Source organism: Hippopotamus amphibius, chromosome 13, assembly GCF_030028045.1.
Source record: "Hippopotamus amphibius kiboko isolate mHipAmp2 chromosome 13, mHipAmp2.hap2, whole genome shotgun sequence".
In the NCBI taxonomy this organism is placed as follows: Eukaryota; Metazoa; Chordata; class Mammalia; order Artiodactyla; family Hippopotamidae; genus Hippopotamus; species Hippopotamus amphibius.
In genome coordinates, this window is record NC_080198.1 from 50,713,622 (window position 1) to 50,734,695 (window position 21,074).

Consider the following 21,074-nt stretch of genomic DNA (forward strand, 5'->3'; position numbering starts at 1 on the left):
AATATACAATGGAGAAAAGACAGTCTCGTCAATAAATGGCACTGGGAAAACTGGACAATCACATGCAAGAGAATAAAACTGGACCCCTGTCTTACACCATACACAAAAATTAATTTAGAATGGATGACAGCCTTTCAATGTAAGATCTGAAAACACAAAACACCTAGAAAAAAACACAGGCTGTAAGCTCCTTGACATAAGTTATGGAGATGATTTTTTTGGACTTGACACCAAAAGGCAACAAAAGCAAATATAAACAAGTTGGACTACATTAAGCTAAAAAGCTTCCACTCAGCAAAGCAAACCATCAACAAAATGAAAATACAACCTACTGAATGATTCTGCAAATCACATATTTGATAAGAAGTTAATATCCAACAAGAAATCCAATTAAAAGATGGGCAGAGGATCTAAATAGATATCTTTCCAAAGACATACAGATGGGCAACAAGTACATGAATAGGTGCTCAACATCACTGATCATCAGGGAAATACAAATCAAATCCACAATGAGATAATCAGAATGGCTATTATCAAAAATACAACAAATAACAAGTGTTGGTGTGAATGTGGAGAAAAGGGAACCCTTACGCACTGTTGGTGGGAACGTAAATTGATGCAGCCACTGTGGAAAACAGTATGGAGGTTCCTGAAAAAATTAAAATATAGAACTACCATATGATCCAGCAATTCCACTTCAGGGTATTTTTCTGAAGAAAACAAAAACATTGTTTCAAAAAGATATAGGCACTCCTGGGACTTCCCTGGTGGTACAGTGGTTAAGAATCCGCCTGCCAATGCAGGGGACATGGGTTCGATCCCTGGTCCGGGAAGATCCCACATGCCAAGGAGCAACTAAGCCCATGTGCCACAACTACTGAGCCTGTGTTCTAGAGCCCATGAGCCACAACTACTGAAGCCCGCACACCTAGAGCCAGTGCTCTGCAACAAGAGAAGCCACCGCAATGAGAAGCCCATGCACCACAATGAACAGTAGCCCCCATTCTCTGCAACTGGAGAAAGCCCATGCGCAGCAACAAAGACCCAATATAGCCAAAATTAAAAATAAATAAATAAATAAAAAAGATATAGGCACTCCCATGTTCACTGAAGCATTATGTACAACAGCCAAGATATGGAAACGACCTAAACATCTATCGATAAATGAATGTATAAGGGAAATATGGTAGATACATATAAGGGAATATTATTCAAGCATAAAAAAGGACACTTTGACCCTTGCAACAACATGGATGGACTTTGAGGGCATTATGCTAAGTGAAATAAGTCACACAGTGAAAGACAAATACTTTGAAAGAGAGACAAATGATCTGACTCACATGTGTAATCTTAAAAAATAAATAAATAAATGAGCTCATATATACAGAGAATTATGGTTTCAGAGGTGGGGAATGGGAGGGTGGGCAAAATGGGTGAAGGGGGTCAAAAGGTACAAACTTCCAGTTTTAACATGGATAAGTCATGGGGATGTAACATACAGCATGGTAACTATAGTTAATAATACTGTAGGGCATATTTGAAAATGCTAGAAGAGTGAATCTTAAAAATTCTCATAAGAAAAAAAATTCTGTAACTATGTATGGTGACAGATGTTAACTAGACTTACTGGTGATCATTTTGCAATATATACACATATCGAATGATTATGTTGTACAACTTAAACTAATATATGTCAATTACACTAACATATGTCAATTAAACTAATATATGTCAATTACCTGAATTTTTTTAAGTAATTTACCTCCATAAAAGGCAGTTCCTCCTTCAATTAGGTTGCTTACGGTGAGGGTGAGGGGTATTGCATCCTTCTAATCTCTGGGTAACCTGGGTTTCAGATTTGTTGTAGCATTAGTCAGATTCAGTTTGAGATTGGCTTAAAATTTTTTAGGGTGAGATCAGAACTTCCCCTTCATAAGCTGGGATCTGAGCACTAGTGAAACTTCACAGATCTCTTTGAGCTTTACAACCAGGCTGCTAGCTTTCTGATATGTGAAAGCACTCTGTTTCACATTGTGGTTGCCAGCTGGGGAGTACTTTGCTCTGCAGTGGCACCCTCTCCTGTCCATGCCTTAAGGAACTTTCTCTCTGCCCTGTTAGTTTAACTCCACCTTCTAAAAGCCTATTGCCTTGTCCTGATTGAAAACCTGGAAAGCCATAGAGGGACACTTCTCAGCTTTCCTGCAGGTCCCACCCCCCCCCCCCCCACCCCCACACCCCTTCGGTAGCAGCCCTGCCTTACACTTGGTGAAAGCCCTTAGTGCCTCAGAGAGTTTCTGTTGACTTTCCCTGCCCTACCACCAGCCTTCAGCAGGCTCCGCCTACCTCAGGAACTTTCTCAGCTCTCGTCCCAGCCTCCAGCACATGTCTGATCCATGTGCTCAGTGAAGGCCCATGGAACAGAGAGGTAAGTGCAGCCTAGCTCTGTGGCTGGGGCTCCTCAGGATTCCAAATTGTCACTCCAGCCCACATGCAATAAACGTTCAGCTGATTTCTCCAAGCTATCTACAGCAGATTCTTCTTCCTCCTGCTGTCCCCACCCCAAACGAAAGTTATCTATGTCTAGGAAGGGCACATTACATCCTGGATTTTAATTCATTTAGATTTCTTTGTGTTCTCAGCTCTCTAGAAGGTTTTTATAGAACTGTGACTTTCTAGCTTCCCTACCTTTTCCCTTTGTGAGGGTAATTTGTGCAACTTTCAAAGTCCTATCAGAAAGTGGAAGTCTTTATTATTCATTCTGATAGAAGAAAAACAGACTTGGAGCAGATAAATGACTTGCCCAACGTTTAGAACTAAAAACAAAACAAAACAGAAAAACTACAATATAAGCTTGTATCTCTCGACTCCAAGCCTAGGATTCTCTGTACTGCACAACAGGTAGTAAAGACTATTTGACTCTGGGGAAGGTATTTAACCTCTCAGTATTTCCAGTTTGTAAAATGAAAGGATTGTACTAGGGAAATTCAAAAATCTCTTCCAAATCTAATATTTCAAGATTCCATTAAGTTTTTGTTTTTAAAATATCCCACGGTTTCTGAAAACATGATTGTGTGTCTTTAGGTGTCTTTCGATTTTAGGTGTCTAATAAAGATCACAAATTTATCAAGTCCAAAACCAACTCCCTTCTTCATCCCTATGCTAAATTTACTCCTCCACAGTCTTCCTCTCAGCAAATGACATGTTCCTATTGCTCAGACTCAAACCACTGAACCATCCTTGATTTCCTTTTCTTTCCTACTCCATACCCAACCCTAGGCATGACCGCACCAGTAATGTCCTCTCTGGTCTCCTCTATTCTTGTCCTTTCCCCCCTCACTCCTACCCTACATGTATTTCCCACATAGCAGATGGAATGGTCCTTTTAATGACATATAAGTCATATTTTGTCATTCTTCTTAAACTTTGCCAATCGTTTCCCCTTCCCTCAAAGGGAAAGGCAAATTCCTTCAAATGGCTTATAAGTCCTATGCGATCTGGTCTCCCTGACTACCCTGGTCTTCCCTTTCGCCACACTCCTGTCTTACTCCACTCCAGCCTGTTTTCCTTGCTGTTTCTCCAACAACCAGGCAGTGCCTCAGGACCTCTACACTTGAGTCCTTTCCTGAAATGATCTTTCTCTAGGCATTCCCATGACATATCCTCTGCTCAGATGTCACTTTAACAGAGAGGTCTTCCCTTTCCCTACATAAAAAGCAAGTCCTCCCTCCTCTCATCCGCTCACCCATCCTGCAAAACTTCCTTTCTCTTATTCAGCTTTATTTTTCTCCAAAGCACTTTTCACCACCTTATCTGTATGTTTATCCTCCGTCTTCCCATCACTAGAACGCAAACTCCATGAGGGCAGAACCTTCCCTGTTTCATTCACTATTGGATAGCTACTGCCTAGAACAGTGACTGGCACACAGTGGGACACACAAATATTTGCTGGATAGAAAACCATTAGACAGAAAATTTAATGGAAAGACACAATTACAGGAGCAGCAGAGAGAACTGGAAAAGTTGGGTTTGAACCATGATTCTGACCCCACAAAAACTTTCCCAGTGACTACCCTGTTCTGCTTCCCTCGACCTCTCTGCTCCAACCACCCCAGTGCTAGCAGTGGCAGTGGCTGAGGTAGACACTACACAGGGTAGAAGTGAGATGCAAAATGAGGCAGGGAAGGCAGAGGTGAAAGTGTAGCCCAACCCCTGGCTGTCCGTATCTGAGCTTTGGTGATCTGCACTGTTTAAAAAGCCAAGTAAATCCTTCAGGATGCCGTTAGACAACATCATAACAGAGAGTCTGTTGTAAAACAAAAAGAGCTTGCTGGCTCAGCTGACAAGACACCAAGACTCTTCAGCTTGGTGTAGCATGTTCATGCCAGGCACCGGGCACAATCTTTAGCTTGGGAAGAAGCCAGGGTGCGATGGTTAAGATGCCAGACTTTGGAGACCGACTAGTCGAGTTCAAATCCTGGGTCTGCCACTCACCAACTATGTGACCTTAGGCAAGCTGACTAATCAACCAGGCCTGTTAAATGGGTACAATGATGTCAATCGCATATGGATAATGGAAGGGTCAAGTGAGATAAACGTGAAGCGATCAGCTAAGACTGGGCACAGTACAATGGCTCCAGGAAAGGGAGTTACTGTTACAATTACTAAGAATTATGTGTCCCCCACCCCAGTGCAGCCTTGTCAACAGCAGAAAAATTACTACATAGAGAAACATCTTGTCACATCTACTAACACAGATTTCATTATACAAGCTTTCATAACTATACCACGTAATGGCAGAGAGACCAAAACTGCCTGTAAAATAAATTATATTTTATTGTGCTTCTCAACACCTCTGAGATGTCCTAACCACAGGTAAATACATAAAGGAAAGACCAAAATAGGAAGAAAATCCAAATAAATGAATTAAAATGGGAAAATTGTATAATACAATGTTATTTTTTACATTTCCAAAAAATAAATCAGCCTTACAAGCTAAAGCGGTAAGTAATAACAAAAACTTGATAAGAGGTATCCCACCATATATTTGGATCCATGTGAATTAAAGTTTAAACAGTTATTTTATGTCTTTTTGTAACAATTCTTAGAATATACAACTAAAATAAATGTGAGATTTATTATTAGGAAAAATCTCAGAAAATAAAATTTTACTTTTAAAAATAGTTTCATCCCCCAGTTCTAAATGGCTTTACGTTAAAAGCTGGTCTTATAAATTGTATCAATGTTTTCTTAGGTCAGTCTCCCAAGGCAATAGAAATAAAAACAAAAATAAACAAATGGGACCTAATCAAACTTACAAGCTTTTGCACAGCAAAGGAAAGCATTAAAAAAACAACAACAAAACAAAAAATGAGAAGACAACGCTACAGAATGGGAGAAAATATTCACAAATGATGCGACCAACAAGGGCTTAATCTCCAAAATATACAAACAGCTCATACAACTCAACAACAAAAAAACAACCCAATCAAAAAATGGGCAAAAGAGGACTTCCCTGGCAGTCCAGTGGTTGAGACTTGGCTTTCCAATGCAGAGGATGAAGGTTCAATCCCTGATTGGGGAGCTAAGATTCCCATATGCCTCGTGGCCAAAAAAACAAAACGTAAAACAAAAGCAATATTATAACAAATTCAATAAAGACTTTAAAAAATGGTCCACATCAAAAAAAATTTTTTTAATTTTTTAAAAAAGAAAAATGGGCAGAGGACCTTAACAGACATTTCTCCAAAGAAGACATACAGATGGCCAGTAGGCACATGAAAAGATGCTCAACGTCACTAATTGTTAGAGAAATGCAAATCAAAACCCCAATGAGATACCACCTCACACCAGTCACAATGGCTATCATTAAAAAGTCTACAAATAACAAATACTAGAGAGGGTGTGGAGAAAGGAACCCTCCTACACTGTTGGTGGGAATGTAAGTTGGTGCAGCCACTGTGGAAAACGGTATGGAGGTTCCTCAGAAAACTAAAGATAGAATTACCATATGATCCAGTAATCCCATTCCTGGGCATATACCCAGAGAAAACTATAATTCAAAAAGATACATGCTCCCCTATATTAATAGCAGCACTATTCACAATAGCCAAGACATGGAAACAACCTAAATGTCCACTGACAGAAGAATGGATAAAGAATATGTGTTACATATATACAATGGAACACTACTCAACCATAAAAAGAATGAAATAATGCCTTTTGCAGCTACATGGAGGCAACTGGAGATTATCATACTAAGTGAAGCAAGTCAGAAAGAGAAAGACAAATACCATATGGTATCATTCATATATGGAATCTAAAATATGACACAAATGAACCTATCTACAAAACAGAAGCAGACTCACAGACATAGACAACAGACTTGTGGCTGCCAAGGGGAAGGGGTTTAGGGGAGGGATGGACTGGGAGTTTGGGGTTAGCAGACGCAAACTACTATGCACAGAATGGATAAACAACAAGGTCCTACTGTATATCACAGGGAACTATATCCAATCGCCTGCAATAAACCATAAATAATATTTTAAAAAAGAATGTATACATGTGTAGATGTAGAGAACAAACATATGGACACCAAGTGGGGAAAGCGGGGAGGGTTGTGGGGGGGAGTGAATTGGGAGATTGGGATACCAAATAGTACACTCTAAATATATGCAGTTTATTGTATGTTAACTGTATCTCAATAAACGTTCTTAAAAAAAATAAAATAAATTTTAAAAAGAATGTATACATGTGTATAACTGAGTCACTTTGTTGACAGCTGAGATTGGCACAACACTGCAAATCAACTATACTTCAATTAAAAAAAAAAGCTGGTCTTTGTCATTCACAAAAGCAGGTGCCGATTCCTGTGCACAAGCTGAAATGAAAGGAGAAACTTTAAATGCTATTACAGCCTGAGTATGAACCCTAATTCAACAATCTGTCTTCACTGATTCCTCTTCCTCTCATCTGTGTGAAAGGGGAGAGGAAAAGAGGAGAGGAGGCTAGGAGCGCCTACTCTGTTCTGCAGCATAAAGCTCAGTGCCAAGAACAACAAAATACAGGTGCCTGTACACATAAGTGCTCAAAACATTAAAATCCAAATAAGAGAGAAAACTAATTTTCTAACATATAAATAGCATACACTGGGGAACATATAATATATACTATACATTACATTATCATCCAAAACCATAAGCAGATTCTGAGATAAGATGACTGGTTTTGAAATCTGGCTGGGTGACCGGGGCAAGTTACTGTACCTCTCTGTGCCTCAATTTCCTCATCTCTAAACTGGAGAAAAGGTATTTTCCTCATAAGGTTGTTATGGTGGTTAGTTAAGACACATAAGGTGCTTATAAACAATGTCTCACACATAAAATGTACACAATAAATGTCAGTTGGCATTATTACTTAGAGGCAATAGAAACAAGTAGCTTAACTGAAGAAATTTTCATTGAGAAATAGCTAGGCAGTGTTCCAAAATTCATGTGCAAAGTCATAAATATCAAACGCTAAAGCTGTATGCTTAGATTCAAGCATTTAATGAAGGGTAATGGCATGATCTCGAATACAGTTTGGGGGATTATACAGAAGCAACCTCCTCCTCCTCCCTGCTATATCAACCATCTCCAGAGCCCAGGCAGCAGCTTACCACCCAATTAAATCCCTTCCATGAATTAAATTCTTCATGCTTAAACAAAAAGCAAAGCATTTCTAAGTTTAGCAAAGCAACCGCTAATACAGAAGTACAATAAAATGCTTTTATTTTCGAGTAAATAAAACTCTAAAATTTACAACAGTGAATCAAGGTGGATTGTGGGTCAGGATGGAAGGGGTAGACAAAGGAGAAGGAAAATGGACAACAGGAGGAATATGAGACTTCAGACAGAGAGCTGTGAAAATGTAACTCCTGAATATTCTTTTTCTCCTTGCTATAATTGTAAGTGCTTTTCGCACAGATAACATGTAAAAGTAAGGCACTGCCTCATTTAAAACACTTAGATTTTTGTATAATTCCTTTCCTGAAACTCTTGCTAGCTCCATTAATTTTCACTTAAATAAAGCAATTCATAATTCAAAAGAAAAACATACACGAAATAAAGAAGGCATTGCTGTTATTTGTGGGTGATTTTTTTTTCCTGCTATCAACAGGCCACACACCTGGCAGATGTTTTTCCAGAGTCAAGGAGACACAGATCACCCACATTCTCTTACTACCTTAGTTATTAAGAAAAGACAGAGCCAGCCAGGATTCCAAAGGACAGGTTCTCTCTCCAGAAGGCACCGCATCCTCAGCTAATTAGCTCTTCCACTAACCCCTGCAGATAAGGAGCAAATCTACACGAAATTACTAACAGTTACTAAAACCGTTTCTCAAACTAGTCATTTTCTTATTCCCCACCCCCTCTCAAATATTCTATACCAAAGGTGTGGCCCCAGGCAGAGAATCCAGCTCCTCTCTTCCTTCACACTCTTTGGAGGCTTCTGGAGAATTCACACATGTGGTTGGCAATTCCCTGAATCCTGCCTATTCAAGCCAATACCTGAGCTGAGTCTGCGGGTTAGATTTTAAAAAACGAGCTCAATGGGGGCCAGGTGGGATACCCACTCACTCCCAAGTTTATAGAATAAAGGTAATGACTTAAGACGTTTACCACGCACTAAATATGAATTAACTCCCTAAGTGAGCGTGCTGCACGCAGAAGAAAACTCCAGCTTAATGCCCCTGTTTTTAAAAAGGAGGGAGGCATCTCCAAAATTACAAATTTAAATTTGCACACGCTAAAAAACTTGTCAGAATGATGAATTTCAAAGAAATACCGATTTGTATATTACTAACAGTTGCACAGAAACAAGAAAGCCAGCATGCAGACCGCAACAGAGTGTTAACAGGAATATATATGGTATACGATATTCACATATCCCTTTTTTTTTTATCCTAACCACACCCTCTCTGAGTGGCTTTCCAGGCTCGCCGGGGCCAAACAGCGTCATGCTGCCCGGCGGCCGGCCGGCCCGGCTGGGGGTCCCAGCTGGGACCCAGGCACTCAAAGGCGAGAACGCGGCCCCGGCAGCCGGCGGGCGTTCCAGCTCCCCGGGGGTCCCGCGCCCGCGGGCGCGCCCAGCCCTGCCCTGCACACCCCGCAGCCCCGCAGGCCGCGGCCCGGCCTCTCCTCGACCCCGGCGCCGCCCGCCCCGACCCAGCAGGCGGCCGCGCGGGGACCCAGCCCGGACGGGGGAGGGCCGGCAGGCCGGGCTGCCAGAGCCCCAAACTCACCATGGCCGAAGCGCCGGGAGCGCGCCCACAGCCCAGAGTCACAAGGCGCCGGCAACGCCCGTTGTCCTGGTGACGCCAGCTGGGCGCCCCGCCCCGTCCCCTAGGTGGGCTCGGAGGCGGCCATTGGCTGCCGTAGAACACGTGACGTGCAGGGGCGGTACCCTTCAGGCCGCCCCTCCACTCCCCACGCCTCGGCTCTTGGGCGGGGTCTCTTTGCCTTTCGTCCCTTGCATCCGGTCTCTCATTACCTTGATCACCTTGCCGTCCCTCACCTGACAGATGACCCAGCCGCAGAGTGACCTGCTGGGAAAGACCTTTATGGATTTGCCTTAAGAAACAGATTACATAGGGAACACATGATTACTGGAGACATTTTAAACAACAACGAATTAAAAAGAATAAAACCCCTCCAAATCTCAGCACCTGATGTAACCACTGCTTACCTTCTAGTCTATCTGCTTCTAAGCTCCCAGCAAAATGTATATTATAATACATTGTATTCTTAGAAATGAAAGCAAACCATACACTTCAATAATCTATTTTTTTCAATTTAAAAATTATCCTTGCATGCCAATTCATGTCATAGCCTTGTATGTAAACTCTAATTTATTAAATCATTCAGCAACTTGTTGGATGTTTTTAATATGGTTGACAGGAACTGTAGATATCCTCAAATCCAGCCCAGTAAGTCTATGAAGAGACATACTCAACAGGCAATCTAACACCTCCCCTTGAATGTTTCATAGACATCTCACACTTCTATTTTAAAAAAGACTTTTTTTTATAAATTTGTTCATTTATTTATTGGCTGCATTGAGTCTTCGTTGCTGTGTGTGGGCTTTCTCTAGTTGTGGTGAGCAGGGGCTACTCTTCATTGTGGTACATGGGCTTCTCATTGTGGTGGCTTCACTTGTTGCAGAGCTCAGGCTCTAGGTGCACGGCCTTCAGTAGGTGTGGCATGCTGGCTCAATAGTTGTGGCTCTCGGGCTCTAGAGCACAGGCTCAGTAGTTGTGGTGCAAGGGCTTAGTTGCTCCGCGGCATGTGGGATCTTCCCAAACCAGGGATCAAGCCCAAGTGCCCTGTATTGGCAGGCTGACTCTTAACCATGGTGCCACTAGGGAAGTCCCCCCAGTAAGACTTTTGATCCAAGTTTCTTGCTCTCCTTAAGCAAATGGACAACTGTAGCCCCCAATGACCAACACAAGGAAGCCCTGTGAAGGGGAAGAGAATCTGTAGAGAGGGAAAGTAGATTACTGGTTGTTTACAGCTGGGGGAGGAGTGGTGGTGGAAGAGATAACAACTAAATAATTTGTCTTTGTATCAATATGATATATCCCTCTTTGGAACTTTTCACTTTGAATCTATTTATTCTTTTTTCCCCAGTTTTACTGAGGTATAATTGACAATTTAAAATTGTACATATTTAAGGTGTACAACGTGATGATTAGCTATATGTATACATTGTGAAATAATGACCACAATTCAGTTAATTAATATATCCATTACCTCACATAGTTACCACCATTTTCTCTTTCTCTCTTTCTCCCTCCCTCCCTTCCTTCCTTACTTCTTTCCTTCCTTCCAGTGATAACTCTTAAGATCTACCTTCTTAGCAAACTCTTAAGATCTACCTTCTTAGCAAAAGATCTACCTTCTACGTCAAGCACACAAAACAGTATTGTTAACTATATTCACATTGTTGGGACTTCCCTGGTGGCACAGTGGTTAAGAATCCGCCTGCCAATGCAGGAGACACGGTTAGATCCCTGGTCTGAGAAGATCCCACATGTCACGGAGCAACTAAGCCCATGAGCCACAACTACTGAACCTGAGCTCTAGAGCATGCACACCACAACTACTGAGACTGCATGCTGCAACTACTGAAGGCTGTGCACCTAGAGCCCGTGCTCCACAGCAAGAGAAGCCACCACAATGAGAAGCCCACACACCACAATGAAGAGTAGCCCCTGCTCTCCACAACTAGAGAAAGCCCACACACAGCAACAAAGACCCAATGCAGCCAATAAATAAGTAAATAATTTTTTAGAGGGCAAGAAAGGTTTAAAAAGAAACCTATATTCACATTATTATACATTAAGATATTCAAAACTTATTCATTTGCATAACTGAAATTTTGTATCCCTTGACCGGCATCTCCCCATTTCCCTCTACTCCCAACCCCTGGTAACCACCATTCCACTCTCTGCCTCTGTGCATTTCACTATTTTAGAATACACATCTAAGTGAGATCATCCAATATTTGTCTTTGTGTTTGTCTTCTTTCAATTAGCATAATATCCTCCAGGTTCATCCATTTTGTCACAAATCGTGGGATTTCCATCATTTTAAACACTGAATAATATTCCACTGCATAATATATAGATTTCCCTTTCTAAAAGGTTATATGAATACATTCATACAATAATTGGGATTTTGTAACTGGCTTCTTTCACTTATCACAACATTTTCAAGATTCATCCCAGTTATAACATGCACCAGTACTTTACTCCTTCTTGTGGCCAAGTAATATTCCTTGAAAGGATATACCACAGTTTGCTTATCCATTTGTCCACTGATGGACATATGAGTTATTTCCATCTTTTGGCTGTTGTGAATAATGCTGCTATGAATATTTATAAATCCTTTTTTTTTTTTTTTTTTTTTTTTGGCTGTATCACACAGCATGCAAGATCTTCCCCAACAAGGGATCAAACCTATATTGGGAGCATGGAGTCTTAACCACTGGACCACCAGGGAAGTCCTGAACACATTTTTATATAGACATATGACTTTATTTTTCTTGGGTGTATATCTAGTGTATATATCTAGGGTGTATATCCAGGAGTGAAATTTTTGGGTCATAAGGTAACTCTGTCTCAGCATTTGAGGAAATGCCAGAGTGTTTTCCAAAGTGGCTGCACCATTTTATATTCCCACCAGCAGTGTGTAAGGATACCAACTTCTCCACAACCATGTCACATATTGAAGAAAAAAGTAGTAACAATGAAGGCAGTTTAAGACAATTCAAAAATAAGCCACAAATTGGGAGAATGTATTTGCAAAATACATATTTGGTAAAGAACTTATATCCAAAATATATGAAGAACTTTTAAAACCCAACAATAAGAAAACAACCTAATTTAAAAATGATCTAAAGATCTGAACAGACACTTCATCAAAGAAGATATACAGATGGCAAATAGCATAAGAAAAGATAATCGCGGGTGGCCAAGATGGCAGAGTAGGAAGACTGAGCTCACCTCCTCCCATGGACAAGCCAAAATCACAACTATTTACAGAACAACTATCTATGAGAACAAACTAAAAACCAGCAGAAAAGATTTTTCACAACTAAAGATATGAAGAAGAAACCACAATGAGATGGGTAGGAGAGCCAAAGATGCAATAGTGTCAAGACCCATATCCTCTGGTAAGTGACCCACAAATGGGAGGATAATCATAATTGTAGAGGTTCTCCCTGAGGAGCTAGGAGTCCTAGCCTCAGATTGCGCTTACCAGCCTGGGGTCTTGCACCAGGAAGATAAATTCCTAGAACATCTGGCTTTGAAGGCCAGTGGCACTTGCATAGGAGAGCCAGAGAGCTGTAGGAAACAAAGACTCTGCTTTTTAAGGGCACACACAAAATCTCACATACTCCAAGACTCAGCTGAGAGGCAGTAGTTTGAAAGGAGCCTGGGTCAGATCCATTTGCTGACTTTGGAGAACTTCCCAAAGAGGCAGAAGAATGGTTTTTTTTGGTGGAGCTTGTCCTACCACAAGGACATGAATGCTGGCAAGCACCATTCTGGTGTCCTCCTTCTAGCCTATTATCTCCAGGGGCTTACCCACCCACCAGTAGGCTGGCAACAGAGCTGGGGCCCCCTGGACTCCAAATAGCCAAAACAATCTTGAGAAAGAAAACCAAAGCTGTAGGAATCATGTTCCCTGACTTCAAACTACACTACAAAGCTACAGTGATCAAAACAGTGTGGTACCAGAACAAATACAGACACATAGATCAATGGAACACAATAGAGACCCAGAAATGAACCCACATTTATATGGGCAATTAATAACTTGCCCTACAACAAAGGAGTCAAGAATATACAATGGGAAAATGGCAACCTCTTCAATAAGTGGTGTTGGGAAAACTGGACAGATACATATAAAAGAATCAAACTGGATTATTCTCTCACACCTTACACAAAAATAAACTCAAAGTGGATTAAACACTTAAGGGAATTCCCTGGCACTCCAGTGGTTAGGACTCCACACTCTCACTGCTGAGGGCCCAGGTTCGATCCCTGGTTGGGGAACTAAAATCACACAAGCCATGTGGTGTGGCGGAAATAATCTATTTTAAAAAAATTCTTTTTAACTTAAATATAAGACCTGAAACCATAAAACTCCTAGAGGAAAACATAAGCAGTGAGCTCTTTGTCATTGGTCTTAGTAATGGTATTTTGGATATGTCTCCCTAGGCAAGGGAAACAAAGGCAAAAGTAAACAAATGGGACTACAGCAAACTGAAAAGCTTTCATACAGCAAAGGAGACAATCAACAAAATGAAAAGGCCACCTACTGAATGGCAGAAGTGATTTGCAAAAGATATATCTGATAAGGGGTTAACACCAAAAATATACAAAGAACTTATATAAATCAACATCAAAAAAACAAACAACCCAATTTAAAACAACAACAACAACAACACACAGGCAGAACAACTGAATAGACATTTTTCCAAAGAAAACATACAGACGGCCAACAGGCAGAGAAAAAGATGGTCAACATCACTACTCATCAGGGAAATACAAGTCAAAACCACAATGAGATATCACCTCACACCTGTCAGAATGGCTATTATCAAAAAGGCAACAAATAACAAGCGCTGGCAAGGATGTAGAGAAAAGGGAACACTTGTGCACTGTTAATGGGTATGTAAATTGGTACAGACACTGTGGAAAACAGTATGGAGGTTCCTCAAAAAATTAAAAATAGAACTATCATATGATCAAGCTATCCCACTTCTGGGTATTCTTCTGAAGGAAACAAAAGAAGTAATTTGAAAAGATATATGCACTCTTATGTTCATTGAAGCAGTAGCCAAGATATGGAAGCAATCTAAGTGTCCATCAACAGATGAATGGATAAAGAATATGTAGTATATAAAGAGAATGGAATATTACTCAGCTATAAAAAAAATGAAATCTTGCCATCTGGGACAACATGGATGGAACTGCAGAGTATTATGCTAAGTGAAATAATAAGTTAGACAGAAAAAGACAAATACTGTATGATATCACTTACATGAGGAATATAAAAAACAACAAATTACCATAACAAAAGAGAAACAGGGTCATAGATACAGATAACTAGTTTGATTGCTAGAGGGGAGTGGTGTGGGGGATAAGTGAAATAGGTGAGGGAGATTAACAGTTACAAGCTTCAAGTTGTAAAATAAATAAATCACAGGAAACAAGATACAGCTTGGGGAATACAGTAATATTGTAATAACTTTGTATGGTAACAGTAACTAGACTTATCATGATGATCACTTTGTAATATACAAAAATACTGAATCACTATGTTGTACACCTGAAATGAACATAATATTGTAAGTCAATTATATTTCAATAAATGAAAAAAAAAAAGAACAAACTCCACACAGTTAGGAAGCTGCCCACTCCCTAGGGAAGCCTGGAGATTTGTTACATAGAGAAGATAAAACAGGTTGGGGAGGAGTAGGAGGTAAAATAAGACAGGCAGGACCACTTTCTGAAAACAGAGGGATTAGGTAAATGTCTACATGTTGAACAGTAAGTAATCACCTCCTTTTTTAATAAAATTATTTAATTTTATTATTTTTTAAAATTGGAGTATAGTTGATTTACAATGTTGTGTTAGTTTCAGGTGTACAGCAAAGTGAATCTGTTATACATATACATATACTCACTCTTTTTTTAGATTCTTTTCCTATATAGACCATTACAGAGTATTTAGTAGAGTTCCCTGTACTGTATAGTAGGTCCTTATTAGTTATCTATTTTATATACAGTAGTGTGTATATGTCAATCCCAATCTTCCAATTTATCCCTCCCCATTCCCCTTACCCCTTGATAACCATAAGTTTATTTTCTACATCTGTACTTTATTTCTGTTTTGTAGATAAGTTCACTTGCACCTTTTTTTTTTACTCCACATATAAGCAATATCATATATTTGTCTTTCCCTGTCTGATTTACTTCTCTCAGTATGACAATCTCTAGTGCCATCCATGCTGCTGCAAATGGCATTTCATTCTTTTTTACGAGTGAGTAATATTCCATTGTGTGTGTGTGTGTGTGTGTGTGTGTGTGTGTGTGTGTGTGTATACCACATCTTCTTTATCCATTCCTCTGTTGATGGAGATTTAGGTTGCTTCCATGTCCTTACTATTGTAAATAGTGCTGCAATGAACATTGGGGTACCTGTATTTTTTTGAATTATGGTTTTCTCCAGATATATGCCCAGGAATGGGATTGCTGGATCATATGCTAACCCTACCAGAAGACTACTAGAGCTTATCAGTGAATCTGGTAAAGTTGCAAGATACAAAGTTATTACACAGAAATCTCTTGCATTCCTATATACTAACAATGAAAGATCAGAAAGAGAAATTGAGGAAACAATCCCATTTACCATTGCAACAAAAAGAATAAAATACCTAGGAATAAACCTACCTAAGGAGGCAAAAGACCTGTATTCAGAAAACTATAAAATTCTGATGAAAGAAATAAAAAATGACATGAACAGAGAGATATACCATGTTCTTGGATCGGAAGAATCAATATTGTGAAAATGAGTATACTAGCCAAAGCAATCTACAGATTCAATACAATCCCTACCAAATTACCAATGGCATTTTTCACAGAATTAGAACACAAAAATTTATAATTTGTATGGAAACACAAAAGACCACGAATAGCCAAAGAAATCTTGAGAAAGAAAAATGGAGCTGGAGGAATCAGGCTCCCTGACTTCAGACCATACTATAAAGCTACAGTAATCAAAACAGTATGGTACTGGCACAAAAATGGAAATATAGCTCTATGGAACAGGAGAGAAAGTCCAGAGATAAACCTGTGCACCTGTGGTCACCTAATCTATGACAAAGGAGGCAAGAATATACAATGGAAAAAAAACAGTGTCTTCAATAAGCTGGGAAAACTGGACAGCTACATGTAAAAGAATGAAATTAGAATGCTCCCTTATGCCAAACATAAAAATAAACTCAAAATGGATTAAAGACCTAAATGTAAGGCCAGATACTATGAAACTCTTAGAGGAAAACATAGGCCAAACACTCTCTGACATAAATCACAGCAAGATCTTTTTCGATCCACCTCCTAGAGCAATGAAAATTAAAACAAAAATAAACAAACGGGACCTAATTAAACTTAAAAGCTTTTGCACAGCAAAGGAAACCATAAACAAAACTAAGACAACTCTCAGAATGGGAGAAAATATTTGCAAACAAAGCAACCAACAAGGGATTAATCTCTAAAATATACAAAGAGCTCATGCAACTCAATATCAAAACAAACAAACCAATCAAAAAATGGGTGGAAGATCTAAATAGATATTTCTCCAAAGACATGCAGATGGTTAAAAAGCACATGACAAGAAGCTCGACATCACTAATTATTAGAGAAATGCAAATCAAAACTACAGTGAGGTATCACCTCACACCAGTCAGAACGGCCATCATCAAAAATCTATATACAAACAATAAATGCTGGAGAGGGTATGGAGAAAAGGAAACCCCCCTACACTTTTGGTGGGACTGTAAACTGGTACAGACTATATGGAGAACTGTGTGGAGGTTCCTTAAATCATCTGTTAATTTATATTTTTAAATGTGAATTTTCATATTTGAAGTTTGTTAAGTATAACTAAACTAAAACAGAATAAAAAAAGTCAGCTGTAATAGTGCAAATTCTGCAATCCCTAACCCAAATCCTTGAAATCAGATGTTTCAGAATTCAGAAAGTGTGTCTATGATTATTTTTTTGTTTGCTGAAAGTGTACTGTATGTATATGTACCTTCTGAGTGGGGTCTGGGGCAGTCCCCTGTAATTAAACGAATTAATATTTCTTCAGTGAAATATATGAATGAATAGTCACTGCAAGTGTGATAAATAAGGAGTAAAATTAACATGCCTGTTTGGGTCAAGTTTTGTTGCCAACTTAGTTTTCATGCTAAACATTTAAAAAACAAAACAAAAGAAAAACAATTTTTGGTTTTCAGAGCATTTGGTATTTCAGAAACCTAGAAGTGGAATTATGAATCTGTGGTTGGGTTTAGGAGCTACTACCCTTCTATCATGATGAAAATTTAAAAACAAGCTACTCAACTTTTATGTGACTTATTTGCTTTTATAGAAAAAATTAAAGCATGGAGAACATCTCCAAAATTAGGTAATAAAATGTTCAAGTTATTAAAAAAAGAAAAGAAAAGCTGCTCAACACTATATATCATACTGGAATTGCAAATTAAAATAACAATGAAATAACATTACATACCAATTAGAACAGCTAAAAACCAAGACACTGACAGTACCAAACACTGTTGAAGTTGTAAAGCAACAGGAACTGTTATTTTTTGCTGGTGGGAATGCAAAATAGTAAAGCCACTTTGGAAGACAGGTTAGTAGTTATTTATAAAACTAAACATGCTCTTACCATATGACCCAGAATTTTGTGCTCCTCGGTATTTACTCAAATGAGTCAAGAACTTATGTCCACAAAAAAACCTGCATACAAAGTTTACAGCAGCTTAATTCATAATTGCCAAAACTTGAAAGAAAACAAGATGTACTTCAGTAAGTGAATGGACAAGCTGTGGTACATCCATTCAATGGAATATTATTAGCATAAAAATAAATGAGCTATCAAACCATAAGAAGACATGGAGAAGCCTTAAATGTATAGCCTAAGTAAAAGAAGCCAATCTAGAAAAGTTATATGCTATATTATGCCAGGTATATGACATTTTGCAAAAGGTATAGATACAGTAAAAAGATCAATAGTTGCCAGGGACTCAAGGAGCCAAGGGAGAGAGAGGGAGGAGCACAGAGAATTATTAAAACAGTAACTATTCTGAATGATACTGTAATGGCTGATACATTTGTCAAACTATACAACACAAAGAGTAAACCCCGATGGAAGCTATGGACTTTAGTTAATAATAATATATTATTATTTGTTGATCAATTGTAACAAATGAAGTGAATATTGAAATAAAGTGAGTCACATGAAGTTTTTTGGTTTCCCAGTGCATATAAAGGTTATTTTTGTGCTATACTGTAGTCTAAGTGTGCAATAGCAGTATGTCTAAAAAAACAATGTACATACTTTAGTTGTTTCTTTTAAATTAATTAATTTATTGGCTGCATTGGGTCTTCATTGCTCTGCGCAGGCTTTCCCTGGTTGCGGGGCCACTCTTCGTTGGGGTGCACCGGCTTCTCATTGTGGTGGCTTCTCGTGTTGCAGAGCACAGGCCTTAGGCTCGTGGGCTCAGTAGCTGTGGAGCACGGGCTTAGTTGCTCCGTGGCATGTGGGATCTTCTCAGACCAGGGATCGAACCCGTGTCCCCTGCATTGGCAGGCGGGTTCTTAACCACTGCGCCACCAGGGAAGTCCTCATACTTTAGGTTGTGCCACAACTACTGAGCCTTTGTTTTAAAGCCTGTGAGCCACAACTATTGAGCCTGTGTGCCACAATTCCTGAAACTTGTGTGCCTAGAGCCTGTGCTCCCCAACAAAAGAAGCCACCTCAATGAGAAGTCCATTGCACTGCAACGAAGAGCAGCCCCTGCTCGCCACAACTAGAGAAAGCCCGCAAGCAGCAGCAAAGACCCAAGGCAGCCAATAAATAAATAAACAAATGTAAAAAAAAGTACCATTTGAGCCTTCAGCAAGTCATAATCTTTTTGTCAGAGGGTTTGAGATATTGCGAGAATTACCAAAATGTAACACAGAAACATGAAGTGAGCAACTAGCTCAACGCAGGGTTGCTACAAAACTTTGGTAAAAAAATGCAGTATTTGTAAACATCTTCACAAAAAAGCGAAGCAAGAAAACACTAGGTATGCCTGTGTGTGTGTGCTAACCCATGTATTCTGTGCTACTGCTCTGTATATGTATGAAAAGAAACCATGAGTTTATACTGATGCTTTGGACTTCAGTCTAGCACCACAGGCATTCCTCCTTGGCATAGTGTAACTTCTTTCTCCAGCAATGAGAAACTTGGTTATCATCATCTACAAGACATGGATTTATTTTTTCAATTCTAGTATACATATAAAATAGTTTCAGGATTACAAATACACACCCCTCGTAAGAAACAAATTTACCAACTAGAGTATATTATTTTCTACAGTTCTTTTTGTCTTTGAGTATTTCAGTATTCATTCAAGACACTGTTTTCCCAAGTTACTTAGGTAAGCTACTTTTTTTACCCACCCCCTTCAGTATGGTTATTTCGAATATAATACATATGTTACGTAGAATTAGATTCATTTGTCACACTCTGAATTCCGTCTTGGTGGTTTGTTTAAAAAAAATTGCCCACAGTAAAAATTTCCCCTCTTGATTTACAGTTCTATGGCTTCTGGCAAATACATAAAATTGTATATCTACCAAAGAAGCATATAAAACAGTTCCATCATCCCTCCAGATTCCCTTGTTATACCCTTTTATAGTCAACCTCTTCTCCCACATCCACCCTCTAGCAACCACTGATCTCTTTTCCATCCCTATAGTCTTGCCTGTTTAAGAATGTCATATAAATGGAATCATACAGTATATAGCCTTTCGGATTTTTCACTTAGCAGAGTGCATTTTAAATTATCCATGTTGTTATGTGAAACAATAATTCATTCCTTTTATTGCTGAGTAGTATTCCATTGTATGGACATACCCCAGTTTATCTAATCACCTGTTTGGAGGACATCTGGGTTGTTTCCATCTTTGACAATTCTGAATGAAGCTGCTAAAAGCATTCACATGGAGTTTTTTGTATGAACATTAGTTTTCAGCTCATATGGGTAGATAATCAGGACTGAGATTTCTAAGTTACAGGGAAAAGCATTCAATATCTCATCATTAAGCTTGATGTTAGCTGTAGAATTTTTTAAGGTGCCCTTTATTAAGTTAACAAACTTTCCTTCTATCCCTAATTTGCTGGGGGGCTTTGGGGGTTTTTGTTTTGTCCAGTTTTACTGAATCTGTATTGAATTTTGTCCAGTGCTTTCTCAGGGTTCTCTGATACTTGCTTTTTCTATTCTGTCCACAGTTTTTTGTTGCAATAAAACATAGGTAGACTGTAGAAGGCATACTCTATCTTGGTCAGCATCAGAAGTTCTCAAAGTCTAATCTTAGTTGATAGTTCCTCCTTCCTGCTGTCTTCTTCATCAGCTACGGTGCACTACAACAAAGTACCATAGACTGTCTTATAACAACAAAAATTTATTTTTCACAATTTATTTGTACTTGTTCTAGTTCTGGAGGGTAGAAGTCTGAGATCAGAGTGCCAGCAGGGTCATGTTCTAGTGAGGGCTGTCCTCCAGGTTGCAGACTGCTGTCTTCTCACTGTATCCTCACATGGTGGATAGAGGGTGAGAGAGCTCTCTGAGGTCCCTTTTATAAGGGCACTAATCCCACCAACACCATCACATTGGGGGATAGGATTTCAATATGTGAATTTTGAGGGGAAAGAGACAAATATTTAGTCTATTGCAAACCCCTTCCTGAA

General features: G+C 39.3%; 1 protein-coding gene across 8 annotated transcripts in view; it reads right to left on the minus strand.

The window, feature by feature from the left end:
• The window catches only part of FBXL2 (F-box and leucine rich repeat protein 2), a 90,500-nt gene extending 81,146 nt beyond the window's left edge, over window positions 1-9,354 (minus strand). For 4 of the 8 annotated variants that reach the window (XR_009048675.1, XR_009048674.1, XR_009048676.1 and 1 more), the window contains exons 1-2: window positions 9,281-9,323; window positions 1,763-1,845 (exon numbers count right to left, since the gene is read on the minus strand). Coding sequence is in view for 5 of the 8 variants with exons in the window: in XM_057704461.1 (XP_057560444.1) it covers window positions 1,763-1,768 (6 nt within the window). In the remaining 3 variants the exon portion in view is untranslated. Of the gene's footprint in view, window positions 1-1,762; window positions 1,846-9,280 lie in introns of all 8 variants that reach the window. The other 4 variants (XM_057704464.1, XM_057704465.1, XM_057704463.1 and 1 more) reach the window with 2 other exon arrangements.
• Between the last annotated feature and the right edge of the window lie 11,720 nt (window positions 9,355-21,074).